At 46.7% G+C, this 17,312-nt stretch overlaps 2 protein-coding genes across 8 annotated transcripts in view; one reads left to right on the top strand and one right to left on the bottom strand.

Moving 5' to 3' along the window:
* ARHGEF4 (Rho guanine nucleotide exchange factor 4) overlaps nucleotides 1–5,362 on the top strand; it is a 90,058-nt gene extending 84,696 nt beyond the window's left edge. For both annotated transcript variants that reach the window (XM_041739378.1, XM_041739379.1), the window contains 5 exons: nucleotides 77–206; nucleotides 1,620–1,751; nucleotides 2,511–2,754; nucleotides 3,533–3,610; nucleotides 4,170–5,362. In XM_041739378.1, the coding sequence (XP_041595312.1) occupies nucleotides 77–206; nucleotides 1,620–1,751; nucleotides 2,511–2,754; nucleotides 3,533–3,610; nucleotides 4,170–4,321 (736 nt within the window). In that variant the 3' untranslated portion in view covers nucleotides 4,322–5,362. The remainder of the gene's footprint in view (nucleotides 1–76; nucleotides 207–1,619; nucleotides 1,752–2,510; nucleotides 2,755–3,532; nucleotides 3,611–4,169) is intronic.
* Nucleotides 5,363–6,053: 691 nt separating this feature from the next.
* FAM168B (family with sequence similarity 168 member B) overlaps nucleotides 6,054–17,312 on the bottom strand; it is a 44,278-nt gene continuing 33,019 nt past the window's right edge. For all 6 annotated transcript variants that reach the window (XM_041739380.1, XM_041739385.1, XM_041739381.1 and 3 more), the window contains 4 exons: nucleotides 13,122–13,264; nucleotides 12,808–12,985; nucleotides 10,993–11,118; nucleotides 6,054–10,542 (listed from right to left, as the gene is read on the bottom strand). In XM_041739380.1, coding sequence (XP_041595314.1) covers nucleotides 11,006–11,118; nucleotides 12,808–12,985; nucleotides 13,122–13,264 — 434 coding nt within the window. In that variant the 3' untranslated portion in view covers nucleotides 6,054–10,542; nucleotides 10,993–11,005. The remainder of the gene's footprint in view (nucleotides 10,543–10,992; nucleotides 11,119–12,807; nucleotides 12,986–13,121; nucleotides 13,265–17,312) is intronic.

Below are 17,312 nucleotides of genomic sequence, written 5' to 3' on the forward strand. Positions count from 1 at the left end.
GGGAAGCAGCTCGGGGGAGGGGGGGGGGCTCTCTGCTCTCTGTAGTGCAGCCTTCTCCCATCTTGCTCCGCCCCAGGGATTTCAAGGACGTGGAAGCAGCCTTACATGCCATGAAGAATGTGGCCCAGCTCATTAATGAGCGGAAACGGAGGCTTGAAAACATCGACAAGATCGCTCAGTGGCAGAGCTCCATAGAGGACTGGGAGGTGAAGGCCCCATACCTCAGAAAATACCATGGGGCATGGCCCCTGGCTCTGCCCCTAAAAAAATCTAGGAAGGAGCCGAAGCAGGAAGCCGTGCTCTTGGGAGCTGGCAAATAGGAACTAGCGGCAGGAAAGCTGGTCCTCTGCCCCATCCAACCCACCGGAGCACTGAGCTACAGGCCTGATGGCCCCTTTCAGGGTCAAGAGAGGAGCAAATGTGTGAAATAGTTGTTGCTCCTAGTAGGGCCAGCCAGCCCAGCGGGACAGGCCAGACCCCAAGTTTTAGTTAGCGCCCGGGCCTCCCCACAGAAGGGTTCAGCCCTGCCATAGCATGACCAAAAGCATGGGTCAGAGCCCCCTGGTTCCATTCTGGCTTGCACATACCCCTTATATCTGCCAGTCTTGTCTTTGTGCTTGACCTAATGGGAACATTCCTGTCCTCCAAAGGTCTTCTATCCTGTTCCCTCACCTCCAGTCACCAGCCATGAAATGTGATGAAAATACTGGTTCCTGGACCCCACCCTAGAAATAGGGAATTAGAATCTCTGGCGGTAGGGCAGAGCACTGTGGTCTTTGTTTTGTTCCGGGTTTTTAATTTTCCCGGTGACTGGTTCTGAGCCCCAGCCCTGGCTAAAGACCACTACAGACTCACTTAGCTCAAACTCAAGGGCTGCGAAGAACTCCCGGATGTGGTTTGTATTCCCCAGGAGGACCCGGAAGGGGGAAGGGCCTAACCTGAAAGTTTGAAGTCTGATGATGGGGCTTCAGGGATCAACTAGTTAGCTGGGAAAACTTCCTTAGCCCTAAAAGACCAGGCTCATGGGTGACTTCTAGCCAGGTCTAGTTACTCTCGGGAACAGCACTTCCATCCTATCTGATGGAAATATCAAGGGAGCCACGTAGGTAATCGTGTGTGTTCTAACAGCCATCTCAGAACAGAAAGAAAGCAGGCGAAATTAATTTTAATGTTTTAAAATTTTTTAATGTTTTAATTCAATATATCCAAAGTATCATTTCAGAGCGTACTCAGCAAAAAATCGTCAGTGAAGTATTTCACATTCTTTATATAGTCTTCAACATGGGTGTTCTTTTACTAGTATGATAATCTCAGCAGGGATTAGCCACATGTCAAGCACACATGCCACTGGCTGTCACAGGGCCCCATTTTGCTGAGATAGCAACTTCCAGGTCAAATGACCTTCTCACCACCCCCAGTAACCCCACCACTTCCTTGGGCTTCAGGAGCAACCCCTCCCCCCGTGGTCTGCTGCTTGCTACTTGCCAGTGGAGGCCACAGGCAGGCCAGGCCAGTGGGGAGCCTTCCCAACTCTTGATGGAGGCAGGAGGCAGGACCCAGTGGAGAGGGCTTCCAGCGTTGAGTACATTCAGCTCACAGCTCTCCTTGGGGTCTCCCAGGGGGAAGATCTCCTGGTCAGGAGCTCAGAACTCATCTACTCGGGGGAGCTGACTCGTGTTACACAGCCACAGGCCAAGAGCCAGCAGAGGATGTTTTTTCTCTTTGACCACCAGCTCATCTACTGCAAGAAGGTACCAGAGTTGCTATGCCCTGCTGGGATGAGCCATTTAGAGCAGGAGGGAAGGGGTGAAGCTGAGGGCTGGGAGTTAGCTGCCAGAGAAAAGGAGCCACACAGTGGTGGTTCCCTTCCCACCTTTAGGAGAGCAGGCTCTTCCCTGGTCAGGTCTGTAGGGGCGAGAGGAGGGTGACTGCAGAGGGAGCCAAGTAGCCCACAGACCACGGGATGGCCCTTATAATCTGGCCAGGGCCCAGTGCTGTTGAGAACAAACACCCTCCTTCCTGATCTAGCCCCTACTTGCTTCTAAAGCCACCTCTCCTGTCCCTGCAAAACTCAGCTCCCCTTGAGCCCTGGAGTCCTCTGCTTCTGCTGCTTCTTCACTATTAGCTTCTACCTCTCTCAACACATGGCCCAAGGGGCCCTGTGCATGTAACCTGCCTGGCACTGGCCCTGGGCCCAGCCTGGTAAGCCTGGTACCCTTCTTTATCATGCAACATGGGCCCTCCCCATGAGACTGTGAATACCCCAAAGACCCTCCAGGCCAGTCAGTAAATGTTCATCAAAGGAACGAGGCCCCTCCGTTATAGGTTCAGCAGAGTTGTGGGCCAAATCACACTCACTCTGCCCTCATGAGCTCACCATCTGCTGGGAAAGTGGGTGTGCCGCCCACTGGCCCTCCCAATTGCAGGGTGCCAGGTGAGGAGAGTGGTTCAGAGGCCTGGGAGGGACCCAACAAGCACGATAGGTCAGGAGCTCACGGAGTCTCTGGCAGGACCTTCTCCGCCGGGATGTGCTGTACTATAAGGGCCGAGTGGACATGGATGGCCTGGAGGTGGTGGATCTGGAAGATGGGAAAGACAGAGACCTCCACGTGAGTGTCAAGAATGCTTTCCGGCTGCTCTGCGGCGCCACAGGAGAGAGTCACCTGCTGTGTGCCAGGAAGCCTGAGCAGAAACAGCGCTGGCTCAAGGCCTTCGCCAGGGAGAGGGAACAAGTGCAGCTGGACCAGGAGACAGGTACGAGACCCTACTCAGCCTTGCTCCACTGTGAGAGCCCACCCGGCCCTCCTGACTCCTGAATGTGAGGTCAGGAGAGCCTTGAAACAGCGTGTCCCACAGCCCAAGGGCCTCAGGGTTTAGCAAGGTTCCAGGACATCTCTTTGTTTCAGCCCTGGGGCATGGGCCCCCTGGTCTGTTAGGCTTTGCTTCCAGAACACACACATATACACATACGCATGCACACTCCATAAAGTGGGGGCCCTCTGCTCAGCTGCAGAGACCTAGCGAAGCCCTTTTCTAGCACAATCCATTCAAGTAGGATTTGGGAACTGGCTTTGAGAAGCCTCCTCCACTCCAACATAAGCAAGGCACCTCCCACTGCATTTCTCTCTTCTTGATGGGTCCCTGGGCATCATGTTCAGAGTGACCAGATTGGCTGCTCTTGGTCTGGGAAAGGAGTCTCTACCATAGTGGAAAGGACGGACACTAGATGCTTGATACATCAAGGATTGGGTCAAGGTGAGAGATGGAGTATGGAAAGCCATGTGGGGAGGGCCCTTGGGCATGTAATGTCCTCTGCCTTGTTGGCCAGGGCAGGCTGTCTGGGCAGAATGCTGAGCTTCTGCAGCATGTTGGGACCCCAGGCCCTATGGGAGGTGCAGAGTACCCAGAGGGTCACACAGATACCAGGAGGCACTGGCCAAGAGGAACACTGGATGGGGAGGAGGGAGGAGGCAGAAAGGCAGCCAAGTCCTCAGAGTAAGCCAAGTGCCCTTTGTGTGGCTCTTCCTCTCAGGCTTCTCCATCACCGAGCTGCAGAGAAAGCAAGCCATGCTGAATGCCAGCAAGCAGCAGGCCGCTGGGAAGCCCAAAGGTAAGTGGATGGTCCCCTCTCTTCTAACAGCAGCCCAGCCCTAGCCATGGTCAGACTCTTCTCTGACCCCCAGGGCAAAGCCAGCTAGCACCTGGGGCCCATCTACTGCCCACTGCCCACTGCAGGTATTTATTCCCGGCCTGGTGAGGCCACCAGTGACAAAGCTTTAGTGTGAGTTGATTTTGCTCTCGATTCCCGTGGGTCTCCCAAAGCAGCACCGTTAGTGACATCACAGCTCCCCATGCAGGACTGTTCCTGGCACGCCTCCATGCAACCCCCTGCCAAGGAGCTCACAGCCCCACTTCTTCAGAGATGTGAAATGCCTGGCCTGGGGCCTATGCTACAGAGCAGCTCCAGGACCCACACTGTCCCTGGTCCCTTGTCCATGTGCTCTGCAGGCCAGAGGGTGGCCCAGGCCACTGGAGGTGGTTGCCCTTATAGGAAGTTCCCTCCCGTGGGACAGACCTTATCCCACTCCCCTACCAAGCAAAGGCTGCTGCTCTGCCCTGTGCCACTCGGCTCCCTAGGCACCTACGTACGATCCCTTTCTTCTGCCTAGCCCTCAGCCGGCCCTACTACCTGACACGCCAGAAGCACCCGGCACTACCCACCAGCCTGCCCCAGCAACAGGTCTTAGTACTGGCAGAACCCAAGCGGAAGCCTTCCACCTTCTGGCACAGCATCAGCCGGCTGGCACCCTTCCGCAAGTGAGCCAGCTTCCCATCTGGCAGCACTCTTGGGACCTGGCCCGGCAGTGGGCCTCCAGCCTTTTCCCCTGAGGCCCAGCGCATGTGGCCTCCTCTGCCTCATGCACACTGGAAGCTACAGACTGAGTGAGAGAGCTGCTTGGCCCCCCATTTGTGGGTTCTTCCCTACGACTGGTGCACAGAAGACACCAGCCGGAGGGGCAGGGGCCCACAGCAGTGAGCCTCCCACTGCCCCCTGGACTTCTGTGGGGCCTCCTGGGAGCCACAGTGCAGAGCTCCCGGCCAGGGCAATGTGTGTGAGAAGACTGGCTGCTCTGAACCCTCTTCCCTGGACATTTAATCATCCCTCCTCCTCTTTTCTCTGGGCAGGAAACCATCTGCCTTTAGCCTCTGCAAAGTTGGGCTCTGTACACCTCTGCCCTCCAAATGCCCCTCAGGCCCCCCGGTCCCCAGCTGCTGGTGCCAGGCAACTTGCATCGCTGGAGGGTGGGAAGTAGAATTCTGTGCACAAAAATGTCCAGCCCAGAGCCTACTCATTTCTGCCTCCCAGCCCCTCTAGACACCCCTGGCTGCTGGACACCCTCCTCACTTGTGATGTGTCTGTTTATAGTGGAGAGAAAACAAAACCATAGTCACTGCATACATCTGTCAGGGTTCGTGACCAGTCCACATAGAGCTGTGGGTTGACTCCAGAACCTGGTCCCATTTTTTTTTTCGTTTGGATTGTGTGGTTTTTCTAACAATGGGGAAAAGAATTGTTATTAGTGACACAGAAAGATTGCCTTACCCTAAGTGAGTGTGAGAAGCCATAAGGACTGAATTCTGTGGCCCAGCACCCAGGATTGACCCACCAACCCAGAGGCCGGTGGGCATGTGAGTTAAAGAGAAGCCCACATCCCACTGAGAAGGGTTTCCCATAGTACAACCAGAACCTGAGCTGTCTCTTGCCCACGGGGATTCAGCAGCATGTACAGTCAACTCTTGCACTATACCTTCTCCAAGCCAGAAACCACATTTAATTTCATAAAAAACTTATGAAAAATAACCTGGCTGCCAGCCCTTGTTTTTCCATTTTTGTCTGTGTATTTTCTCCTTTGCATTCCCTGTTCTTCCCGTACCTCTTACCTATCTCTGCCCTGGGCATTTCCTTCAACAGAAAGGATGATACAGCATCACTCAGTGCTGTGGGAGCTCATTTATTTGCAGACCATGCCCTCAGAGCTTTGGTGGTAAAAAGCAGAGGTGATGGGAGAAGTACTTCAGAGGCTCACAGGGAGCTGGGAAAACAGTGTATGGCCTGGGAGCTGTCCTGGCTCAGCGCCTGCAACCCACTCAGGCCTAGAAGCCCACTGCCTCCTTCTCTGCTCCCGGAGTCCATGTTTAGCTGAAGTTTAGCAAATGTGAATTTGAGGGTCAGGCAGTCTGCGATCTTTCTGGGTCTTAGCATCCTCCTCAGTGAAATGGAGAATGTGTCCCCCCAGGAGGACCCAGGCGAGAGGACCAGAAGAGGAAGAGGGCCGGCTTTCCCTCCCTTCCTCTTGGGGAGACAGTCCCCACAACCTGTTGCCTCCACACACCCTTACACCCGACACAAGGTCCCTGGGGCTGAGCACCACAAGGCCCTCTGCCCCCAAACCCTGGATTTCCTAACGTGAAAGAAGCTACATCACCTCCCAGCAAGGCCATGCCACCTCAAAATAAAACCTACAGGGGAAAAAAATTTAAAAACCGCAATATGCAACACAAGTCAATCTTTATTGAAAACTGCAGTATTAATACATAACAATTCTTGTTACAATAAACGTGCTTTTAAGAATTTTAAATCTGAGCTCATCTACTCATCAGATTGCATAAAAAATTAAAATAGTATGAATTTACACATAATGGAACTGGCTCAAGATGGATGTTCCATTCCTTTATATTGATTCACACCGTAAGTTCAATGCAGAGGTGAGGGATGCCTTTAACACTGGAAGACAATGCTGACTTAAGCTTAAAAAAAGTACCAAGAGAACGGTCTAAAAAAAAACCAGTATTTAAAAATTAAAAAAAAAAAAAAAAAAAAAAAGGAACCATTTCCTAGTCAGTCTGAATCCATGTGGCTCCTTGGGGGCTCTCCTCCATCACAGCAACCCTGCCAGGAGCAAAGCAGAGCCCAGCTATTTTACTGACCACTAGTCTACATAAAGACCCAGGGGGGTACTGACAAGGCTCACCTCCAAAACACCAGCCCTGGGAGCTCCTGAAGACCACCGCAGGCTCCCTGAACAGACGCCTGCCTCTCTTCTGTCTCCCTGTCCCAAGTGAGCGGACTTTAGTCTTTGGGATTAAAATAAGGTTACCCCTAGGATTTTCTGCTCTTCAAATGAATAGGGGTGGAGGAGGGGGAACAAATCCTCTGAAACATGTTAAGATCAACTTTGCAACTTTCTACCCAAAAAGATCAGACTGTCCTCTGTAGCAGGTCATCTGCAAGTCTGTTAAAAAAAAGTCTGAAGGACCTTCAGGAAAGCTCAGGCTGAATAATAAGCAGCTCAGGGAAAAAACACACACAAACATTTGAGACATGCTAGAGGGAAGAGAGCTAAGCAGTCTGTTCTTCCCCTGAGCCAACCACACTCCTCTACAGATACCCCCACCCATCCTTAGAAAGCACCAGAGAAGAACCAGAAGCTGCCCCCCACCCTCAAGCCACTCACCCTTAAAACTGCCTGCGAGCCTGCTGAGGGGTCAGACAGGCATCCTGTCCCGTCTGGGCAATACTCAGGTTGGCAATGACTGGGATATCCAGCCATTAGCTGCCAGATGGGGAGAAGGTGGCCCAATTAGAGAAATATTGTTTCCAAATGTTTACAAGAACAGGTGAACAAGTCTGGATTTCCATTTTGAAGTTGGCCCCAATATAGATGTGGTTGGTGTTTGCCACTTTTTACTACCAACTGGCAGGCACACTCATAGCAACCCCTGGGCCAGATATCAGCATATCCAAAGTGCCTTAAAAATGTACTTCCTCTCATTATAGAAGTGATGGTGCCACCAGATGGAGCAAGGCACTATATGCCCAGCATGGGAAGGGCAAGATGTCCACCAACCAGGTGCCCAGCCCAAGGTTCAAGACCTCTCTCATCTCCTGTAAATACTACATTTGCATAGCACTCAAAAGACACAGATTCACAGAATAGCAACTGGCAGGCCTAATAACCATACCAACGAGAATGTTCTAAAAAGATTTAACACAAGAGATCTAAAAGGTTCTGGAAGTACCTTGCCTCTGTGCCTACCTGGCCCTGATGATAGTCTCACTTTTCAGAGGCAGCAAGCTAATGGGACCATCGCTCATTACTAAACACTCAAGTCACCAGGCCGGATCCAAACAAAATCTCCATAACCAGAAAAACAGACCTCCCAAACCTTAGAAGAAAAGCTGTAGAACAAAATTTTTTTTAAATACCCATGACGACATCCTTGTTTAAAAAATTAGGTCCTTTGCTTGCCTATCTCCACTTCTAAGAGAACCATAATTCAGCTGAAAGACTCTCAAATTAGGAATGTCACATCCCCCCCGCCCCCCCGCCCCCGACCAAAGTTAAGTTTCTCTGGATGTTCCACTATTATGCTTGAGATATCAAATTATGAACTTTATAATAGAAATCTATTCCTTAGTTAATTTTACTGGAATTCAATGCTGTTAAAATTACAACCTATGATAGTTTTGCTACTATTCATATGTCCAAATTCTTACCTGCTAGACAAGATCTACCTTTCATTATCATATTTGATAGCTATGCCCTGATAGGTTCAAAACTGAAAAGATTTCCAGATGTATTCCATTATGCAAAAATATTTGATAAAGTCTTCAAACACACCTTCACAAAAGGGAAAAAGATCTTAAAAAATCGTAAGGGAAAGTTTATGAAGCTGATGTAAATGGGGGCAAAATGCAACCCACCCTCCTTGCTCTCAAAAACACCAATTAATTCAGTGCTTGTGAAAACACTCACCCTGTGTGTGCCATGTCTTACGCAAGCCCAATGAAGCATCCTATATAACTTCTTTCTGTTCAATTCAAATAATTCCATCCCTTACATATAGTTGTGTGTGTGTGTGTGTGTGTGTTCCCATTCTGGTGCTAGGGCTTTTTTTAAAGCATACACTAAAATCGTATTTTCTCCTAATCTATTACACTAAACTGGGGAAACTGACTTTTCTGTTACTTGGTCAGTTCAGCCCTGGATCCCTTAGAACCTACCAGATATTTATTACAAACCATCTATTATACAGATGGAATTACCAACAAAGAGTTGAAGAACTGGACACAAACCATGTGCCTGGAGTAAATGGTTCACACATATACAATCTCGCTTGCTCTCTCAAACACACATGTGGGTTAAGTGCTAATGAGCAATTTAAAGAACTTATCAGTAAGCACACTACATTAATAGACATTAGGAATAAGGAATCTTCTGTTTACAATGATCCATGCAAAAATATTCCTAAACTTCTTATAAAATAAAATGTGAAAAAGAAAATTATGGGGTACTTACCATAAAAAAATAAGGTTACCAAAGGCTCAGAGTTCAGGTGTCCCACTCAACAAATGAGGCCAAATGCCAAACCAGTGCCAGAGCCCTGACCTAGCTGCCAGAGACAGAAGAGTAGGGTCCCCTCCCCAACCAAAGCCCATAACACTTGAAACAATGATGGGGTGAACAGGAGCACACCCCCACCTGACAGACTGCTGAAAGGGAACAAAACCCTCACCCTCCCACCCCTTCTTTGAACAGACGCACACTCCCTCAATACAAGCTGAGCATAAATCCTCTTTGTTTCTTATATACAATATTCAGACCTTAAACACAAAAAGTCCTTTCCAAATAAATCCCAGCAGGCAAATATATTCTGATTCTGCCTGGCCCTATGTTGTCCATACCTGCTTTGTGCTAAAAGCCCTCAGCTACAAGACATGGCAGACAAGGCTCACAGACGAGGTACCAGCCCTTCCCTCACACCTCCACAGACCCATTTCCAGGAGCCACCTCCAAACGGTTTCAGATGACAAGTCTCCATCAGGTGGATGGGCCCCAACACAGCCATAGGCCTGCCTCTCTAAAAGAAACAACTTTAAATAAAGTTTTGTTCCCGTTTAAAATAGTTCTTAAATATACAACTTTCTTCATAACAGCTGAAATCTTTGCCCTTCTTTGGCGGGGGGGAGACGAGACGACAGCAACGCCTACATACGTTTTCAATGGACTGAAACATTTCAGGGGAGGTGGGGGGGGGAATGGTTTTCTAAGCTAAATAAAGGAGAAGCCAATACGTCCTCCAAGTGTGGCTGTTTCTCCTTCATGTACCTTCCATCCCAGAAAAACAATTTATGTTCTACATAGGACTTTTCCAGTAAAGATAGAGAAAACCTCTATCCGTAAGAGGCTTATTAGGAAAACTTAGATGGCAGAGAAAAGTGCTTTGCTGATACAGACACCACTTCTTGCCCCTAACTGTACTGGCCACACAACTCTACACTTTTATGATCATCTTTAAGAATGTCCATACCACAATGCCCTGGCAAGACTAAACGGCAAGAAAGAGATGCCCAGTAAACTGGCTGCATCCCAGGCAGTGGTGGCCCTCCCCATACTCTCCCCCATTCCGTGCAGTCAGTGTGAAAAAAACAGAATGCTGAAAAGTCAAAGTCCACGTTATCAACTGGCAACCCACCTCAACCCCAAAGGCTGAAGAATCATCTAAGGGATTTCAGATACTCTATGAAGAAATTCACTTTAACACTTATAACTTTAAGACTCTGGATACATTACAACAGTGCATTAGTGATACATGTTATAAAATGCTTTTCCATTCCTTTGGGTTTGCATATGATGGTTTTGCATCAGTCACTGCAGGTAGATTGAGCAAGCTTTGTTTTTGTGTTTGTTTTTTTAAACATGCATTCAACTAGATATGATTCAGAATAGATTAATACTCCCCTTTTTATCATTACAGTTAGCTAAAAAATTGCCAGGCAGCCCACAAAACAGGATTTACTTTAAGACCAACCCACAGAGTTAGTTGGAGACTAATGGCACTGGACCTGCTGGGCCGGGCCATAGTAGTGTTTAGCTAAGTGTCGAGAGCATTAAGAAGAAAGTCCAGGTTGGAGGCGCGAGGCCTGCAGCACCAGCTGTGGAACCTCCATGATGTGACTGCACAGCTCCATCCTCAAATCTGGAAGGGAGAGAGAGAGAGACATGGAGTCAACAAAGAGCGCCTCTGGCACTGCTGCTCCAGAAATAGAGGTGTTTCATTCAACCCAAGGAAGACAAAATCCATTAGGACCAGAAAGGGCAGTAGCAGGAAAGGCTATTGCTTCCAGTTCCCATGGACCTCAGAGACACTTCCAGTTACAATTAGAATCCCGTTTCCTACAGAAGGCAGTGGGAGATTAGAGCATGGAACAGGAAAAGAATAAAGTCTATAGGGTACAAAGCAAGTAGTCAATGGTTTCCTTCCTTCTACTTTGTAGAGTCAGTAAGAACAAAAATTTAAATACCACATTGCTCTTAGGTTAACAGGTAGCATTTTTCTCATTAGTGCTTAAAATATGGTAGATGTGCCATTCTGTACTGAAAAAATGCACCTTCGTCAAGAGCTGACACAGGCTTCCCAGTCACTTACGTTTGCAGGGTGATCACCACTGAGGGGGCACGTAGCTGTAGGTGGGAGTTCCTGGGGCCCGATATGTGGGCACAGTGACTGGGTGGGGGGCAACAGGAGTTGGGGAGTGGGCGGTCAGCAGGGTACCTGGAAGAAAGAGCCGCTGTGTCAGTGGCAGGCAGCACCACCCACACACAAGGCTGCCTGTAACCAAACAGCTCCATGCTGCCTGGCAAGAGAGCTCTGGGCTGGCCTGCTCTGAAAGTAAAAAGGGGTAATCTTGACCTACAGTGCTATCAGAACTCTGATCATACACAACTCAAAGTTGTACAAAGCAAGCTCGAATGATAATATCTGTAGAAGGCTTTGTGCCTCCCCTTCATATGAGAATACTCCGTGATTTTTATAAATCAGATGATCACTGACAAAATAAAAAAATTATTATTCAGCCTTAAAAAAGGAAACTTGTTACATACTATAACATGGATGAACCTTGAGGATGTGCTAAGTAAAATAAGTAAGTTACAGAAAGACAGAACCTGTACAGGTTCTGTACAGGATAAGGTGAGTTGTTATATTTAATGAGCACAGACCTTCAGCTTTGCAAGGTGAAAAAATTCTGGAGATCTGTTTTACAAAAAAATGTGAATATACTTAACTATATAGTTAAAAATGGTTAAGACGGTAATAAATTGAAGGGAGGGAAGGAGATTTCAAAGTACATGAGCTTCTGAGTATACAAAGATAAATGTATTTCTCCTATAACTGCAGAACTCAGCAATTCTCTGAGCCCATTTGTAGATAAGAATAACCTCAAACCTAACAGCCTCACCTCGCTTCTCTTCACTTCCATCTCCCTGCCCACAACCGACCCACAGCCTGCCAACCCTCCCTCCTCCACATGCCTCAAACATGCAGTTTCTGTCTCTTCACAGGTAGGTATGGGAAACCCAAATACAATGGAGATCTGCGCAGAAAAACACAGTATCCTAACATACCTTTTTCTCTAGCACAATCTCCCTACTTTGAAGTTTGTTTTTTGTTTTTTTTTTTAAAGGGAGGGGAACTTTAAAAAAAAAAAAAAAAAAAACAACCACAGCCACAGGCAAGCAAGTGCATCTTGTGTACCTGGCCTCCCTGCCACAAGACCTCCTATGCCTAGTGGAGGTTACCTAGTCCCTAGACATCACATCAAGCCCCCAGGGCCTCCACATTTCCAAGAAGATGTATTCATCCTACCCAGGAGACTCATCTCTCCATGGTTTATTTTTCTGACCAAGGGAAGCCTTGGGAAACAAAGTCGACCAACGCCAAAGGGTTTCTATAAGTAGCTGTTACATCTATTAACACAAAGCCAGTTTTCTTAGATTTATGTAAACACCAACATTCACACAACTTGCCCTGCAAAGGGAGCCCACACTAAAGGGAGGTACCAGAAGGGCCAGCCCACCTAGATCAAAATAATCCCCTCCTGCTCAAGTTTGGTGTGCTCCTCAGGGGGACCAGCCACTCCTCAGCCCTACTGCCAAGGGCTCAGCTCAGTCGTCAAATACAGAGATCACTATCCACTCACTCGTGCCTACAGGGAGGGTACTTGGTTCTTGGCTTGTCACTCTCAACTCCACACTCAGTCTCCTCTCAACTGAAAGGACAAGAGGAGGAAATGAAGGGAAGGGAAAAAAAAAAGATCATATGCTATTCCTTTCCTGAATCGTATGTCCTTCCATGCAATTCGAGCCATGAAAAATCAAACTAAGGATCAGAGAATTGGTGAGCTCTCCCTTCCCTTGGCTCTCATGCCATCATAAAACAGGCGACCCAGGGTCAAGGACTCACCTGCTGACATGGCCATAGTGGTCCCAGCCACCATGCCCATGGTGACGCCGTTGCCTCTAGGTGGAGGGATGGGAGCAGGGTACACTGTCGCCGGCATGCCATTGGGCTGCACCACTGTGGTGTGGTGGATGACGTGAGGGGGTGCTGCGTACAGGGGCTGTGTGTAGTACGTGCCTTGCTGTGGAGAAGAGGAGAGACAACTGCCACAGGGGTCCACGCCCCATGGATCAGAGAGCCCAGAGAGAACCAACCCTTCCCATACACACAATACCCATGAGCACCATTAAGAGACCCACAGCACACCCCAGGCCTACCTGCGCGTAGGGGCTCTGCTGGGGGTAGGCACTTCGCACAGGGTACACAGCGGTCTGGTAGGGGTTAGGGGAGGAGGAGTATGGTGGCACTGCCCCGCTGGTGGGGGAACAGGACACTTTGTAAGGTGTGCCAGGAGTATAACCTGAAACAAAAAAGCCAATGGCCATGAGAAATCCAGAGCTTTTCCCGTTAAGATCAAGAACAAGACAAGGATGTCCACTCTCATCACTGTTATTCAACATAATACTGGAAGTTCTAACCACAGCAGTCAGACAAGAAGAAATAAAAGGCATCCAAAATGGTAAGAAAGAAGTAAAACTGTCATGCAGATGACATGGCACTATTTAGAGAAAACTCTAAAGACTCCATCAAAAATCAGAATAAATGAATTCAGTAAAATTGTAGGATATGAAATATACATAAATCTGTTGTGTTTCTACACACTAATAACAAGGTAATAGAGAAATTAAGAAAGGAGGCCCATTTACAACTGTACCAAAAAGAATAAGATATTTAGGAATAAATTTTACCAAGGAGGTGAAAGACTTGGGAAAAAAAACTGAAGGCAACACAAACAAATGGAAAAATACACCACAATCATGGACTGGAAGAATATCATCAAAATGTCCTTACACCAAAAGCAATCTACAGATTCAACACGATCTCTATCAAAATATCAACAGCGTTTTTCACAGAACTAGAACAAACAATCCTAAAATTTATGTGTAGAACCACAAAAGACTTCAAATAGCCAAAGAAATCTTGAGAAATGAGAACAAAGCTGGAGGTATCATAATCTCAGATTTCAAGACATATTACAAAGCTACAGTGATCAAGACAGTATGGTACTGGCACAAAAATAGACACATAGATCAATGAACAGAATAGAGAACCCAGAAATAAACCCATGCTTTCATGGCCAATTAATCTACAACAAAGGAGACAATATACAATGGGGAAAAGACAGTTTTTAAAATAAATGGTGTTGAGAAAACTGGAGAGCTACATGCAAAAGAATGAAACTGAACCACCTTCTTACACCAGACACAAAAATAAAATGGATTAAAGACCTAAATATGAGACCTGTAATCTTAAAACTCTTAAAAGAAAATATAGGTAGTAATCAATCTCTTAGACACTGGCCTTAGCAACATATTTATGGATCTCTCAAGCAAGGGAAACAAAAGCAAAAACAAACTATTAGGACTACATCAAACCAAAAAGCTTTTGCACAGGGGTGTTGGGTGGTGTACTCGACTGAGCATCCAACTCTTGGTTTTGGCTCAAGTCATAATCTTAAGGTCATGGAATTGAGCCCCCTGCCAAGCTCCCAGCTCTGCACTAAAGGAATCTACTTGGGTTTCTCCTTTCCCTCTGCCCTCCCTCCTGTGTTCTCTTTCTCTCGCTAAAAGAAATAAATCTTAAAAACACACACCCACAAAAATAAAAAGCTTCTGCACAGAAAAGGAAACCATGACAAAACAAAGACAACCTAGTTACTGGGAGACAAGATCTGCAAATGAAAAATTTGATAGGGGGTTAATATCCAAAATACATAGGCAACACCAAATAAACAAACAATCCAGTTAAGAAATGGACAGAAGACCTGAATAGACATCTTTCCAAAGAAGACATACAGATGGCTCACGAACACATGAAAAGATGATCCACATCATTCACCATCAGGGAAAAGCATATCAAAACCACAATGAGATCTTACCCTGCACCAGTGAGAATGGCTAGTATCAAAAACACAAGAAATTTTAAGTGTTGGCAAGGATGAGGAGAAAGGGGAACCCTGGTCCACTGTTGGTGGGAATGTAAAACTGGTGCAGCCACTACAGAAAATAGTATGGAGGATCCTCAAAAAGTTAAAAATAGACATACCACATGATCCAAAAGTTCCACTACTGGGTATTTAATCAAAGAAAATAAAAACAGTACACATACAGGGAAACAAGGATTGAATACATCATTCCTATCTAGGAAACCAGCTCCACTGTCGTCAATAAATAAATATTTAACAGTGAGGGGGGTCCCTGGCAGGTGCTAAGAGGTTCCCAGCACTTTCAGAGGTAGAGCCTGGTGGAGAAGGAGACAGTCAAGTTGCCAGCTCCTGCTGAGATTCTCCAGCAGAAGCAAACTGAAATTACAATAATAAATAATAACACAACAGTAATAAAAATAATATGCTTTGACAATTATCACAAAACCAACCACACATTATAAATAATTTTCTACTGGAGGACCTGACAGCGCAGAGAGAACAGTGTTGCTTTTCCTGGGGCGTAAGTAGGCCGCCAGGTTCACGCACCTCTCCGGCCTGGGCTTGTGCAGAAGTCCTACCAGAAAATGTGTGTTTGGTGCTGTCCTGAGGGGACAAGCAGGTTCTGATTTACCCCTTTTTGGCTCTTCCAAGCAGCCTCTGTCCCCAGCTGCACCCCCAGCTTCTAAGGTCTTGCAAGGGTCATCGTGGTCTCTGACCCCATTTCCCCCAACACTCCTGCTTATTGTAGCATTATTTACAATAGCCAAGTTATGGAAGCAACCCAAGTATCCAAAGACAGAAGGGATAAAGAAGATATTGTATATACGTCTGTATGTGTATGTACGTACGTACAAATATACACACACAAACACACACACACACAGGAGTATTACTCAGCCATAAAAAAACGAATGAGATCTTGTCATTTGCAACAACATGGATAGACCTAAAAGGTATTATGTTAGGTGAAATAAGTCAGATTGAGAAAGACAAATACCATATGATCCAATGATTTCACATACTACAATCTAAAAAACAAAATGAGAACCATGGACTCATAAATACAGAATAAAGCAGTGGATGCCAGGCTGGGGGTAGGGGGAATGGTTATGGGTAAAATAGGTGAAAGAGGATTAAGAGATACAAACTTATAGTTATAAAATAAGTCTGTCATGGAGATGAAAACTACAGTACAGGGAATATAATCAAGAATACTGTAAAAACACTGCATGGTGAAAGACGGCGAGCAGACTTACTGTGCTAAGCAATGAGCAACACATAGAAATGTTGAATCACTATGTTTGTACACCTGAAACTATTGTAAAATTTTAAAAGAAAAGGATAAAAGGCCATAATTCAAACCCACTTTCAGGCCTGGCCCTGGGAGGAACCAAGTGTGCAGTGAGGAACAAGGCAATGTTCCAGCCTTGACTGCAGCCAAAATCTGACACCACGGTGGCCTTGTCTAACCTCCACAAAAATATGACTTCATTTCCAGACCTGATGTGCAAGAATGTATGTGAGGGGAGTAAAGGCAGGTGGTATTTGGGGGAGAAGGGAAAAACAAAGGAGAAAGTTTGACTGAGAGTATACTCAACATAAAGAAATACCTGTCCTGTGGGAATAGAAATTAGTACACTTTCCTGGGGTACAATCTGGCATTAAAAGTATGGATTGGAACAGGCCAACTATAACAATGCTCATCACAGTGTTGGTTATTACAGCGAATTAAAAGGGGAGGGAGCAAACATGTCAAACACTAAGGCTACTACAGTAAAAAGGTCTGAGTTAAGACAGGAAGTTGAACATATACGTTTGCCATCCAAAGTGACAATAAATCAGATTAATAAGTAAAAGATGTAAAGTCACACGGATGAAGAATGGGAAAGAAGACAACACTTTAGAACCTAAAAGGCAAAAGTGGAAAATGAGTTGGCAGACTCAAAATAGCTGCATCGCAGCCAACAGTGAAGAGAGCCGAGAAGCTACCAGGAACACCCCTTCCTCAACACCTGGAAACTGTCAGCACTTGCTTCCAGGAGTTTACAGAGGGCTACAGTGGAAGAGTGCCTAGAGTCTATTTGGTGAACAGGCAGAAGACGTCTACTCCCCTTCCTGCCTCCCCTTTCCAACACAGAACAGAGGCTTATTCTCAAGGGAGGCTAAGAGATGGTCTCTGAGCTGCTATGTTCATAGCAGGTTTATTCATAATGACCAAATGTCCACCAGCAAACTACTATACCCATACAATAAAAGACTAGTCAGCAACCAAAAAGATACAACTGCTGATACACACAACATAGGATAAGTCTCAAAAAAACTGTAAGATGCAGAAGTCAGACATAAGAACACATGCTGAGGGTGCTGGGCTGGCTCAGTTGGTGGAGCATGCTACTCGATCTCAGGGTTGTGAGGTCAAACC

The sequence above is a fragment of the Vulpes lagopus genome, chromosome 24 (genome assembly GCF_018345385.1).
Source record: "Vulpes lagopus strain Blue_001 chromosome 24, ASM1834538v1, whole genome shotgun sequence".
In the NCBI taxonomy this organism is placed as follows: domain Eukaryota; kingdom Metazoa; phylum Chordata; class Mammalia; order Carnivora; family Canidae; genus Vulpes; species Vulpes lagopus.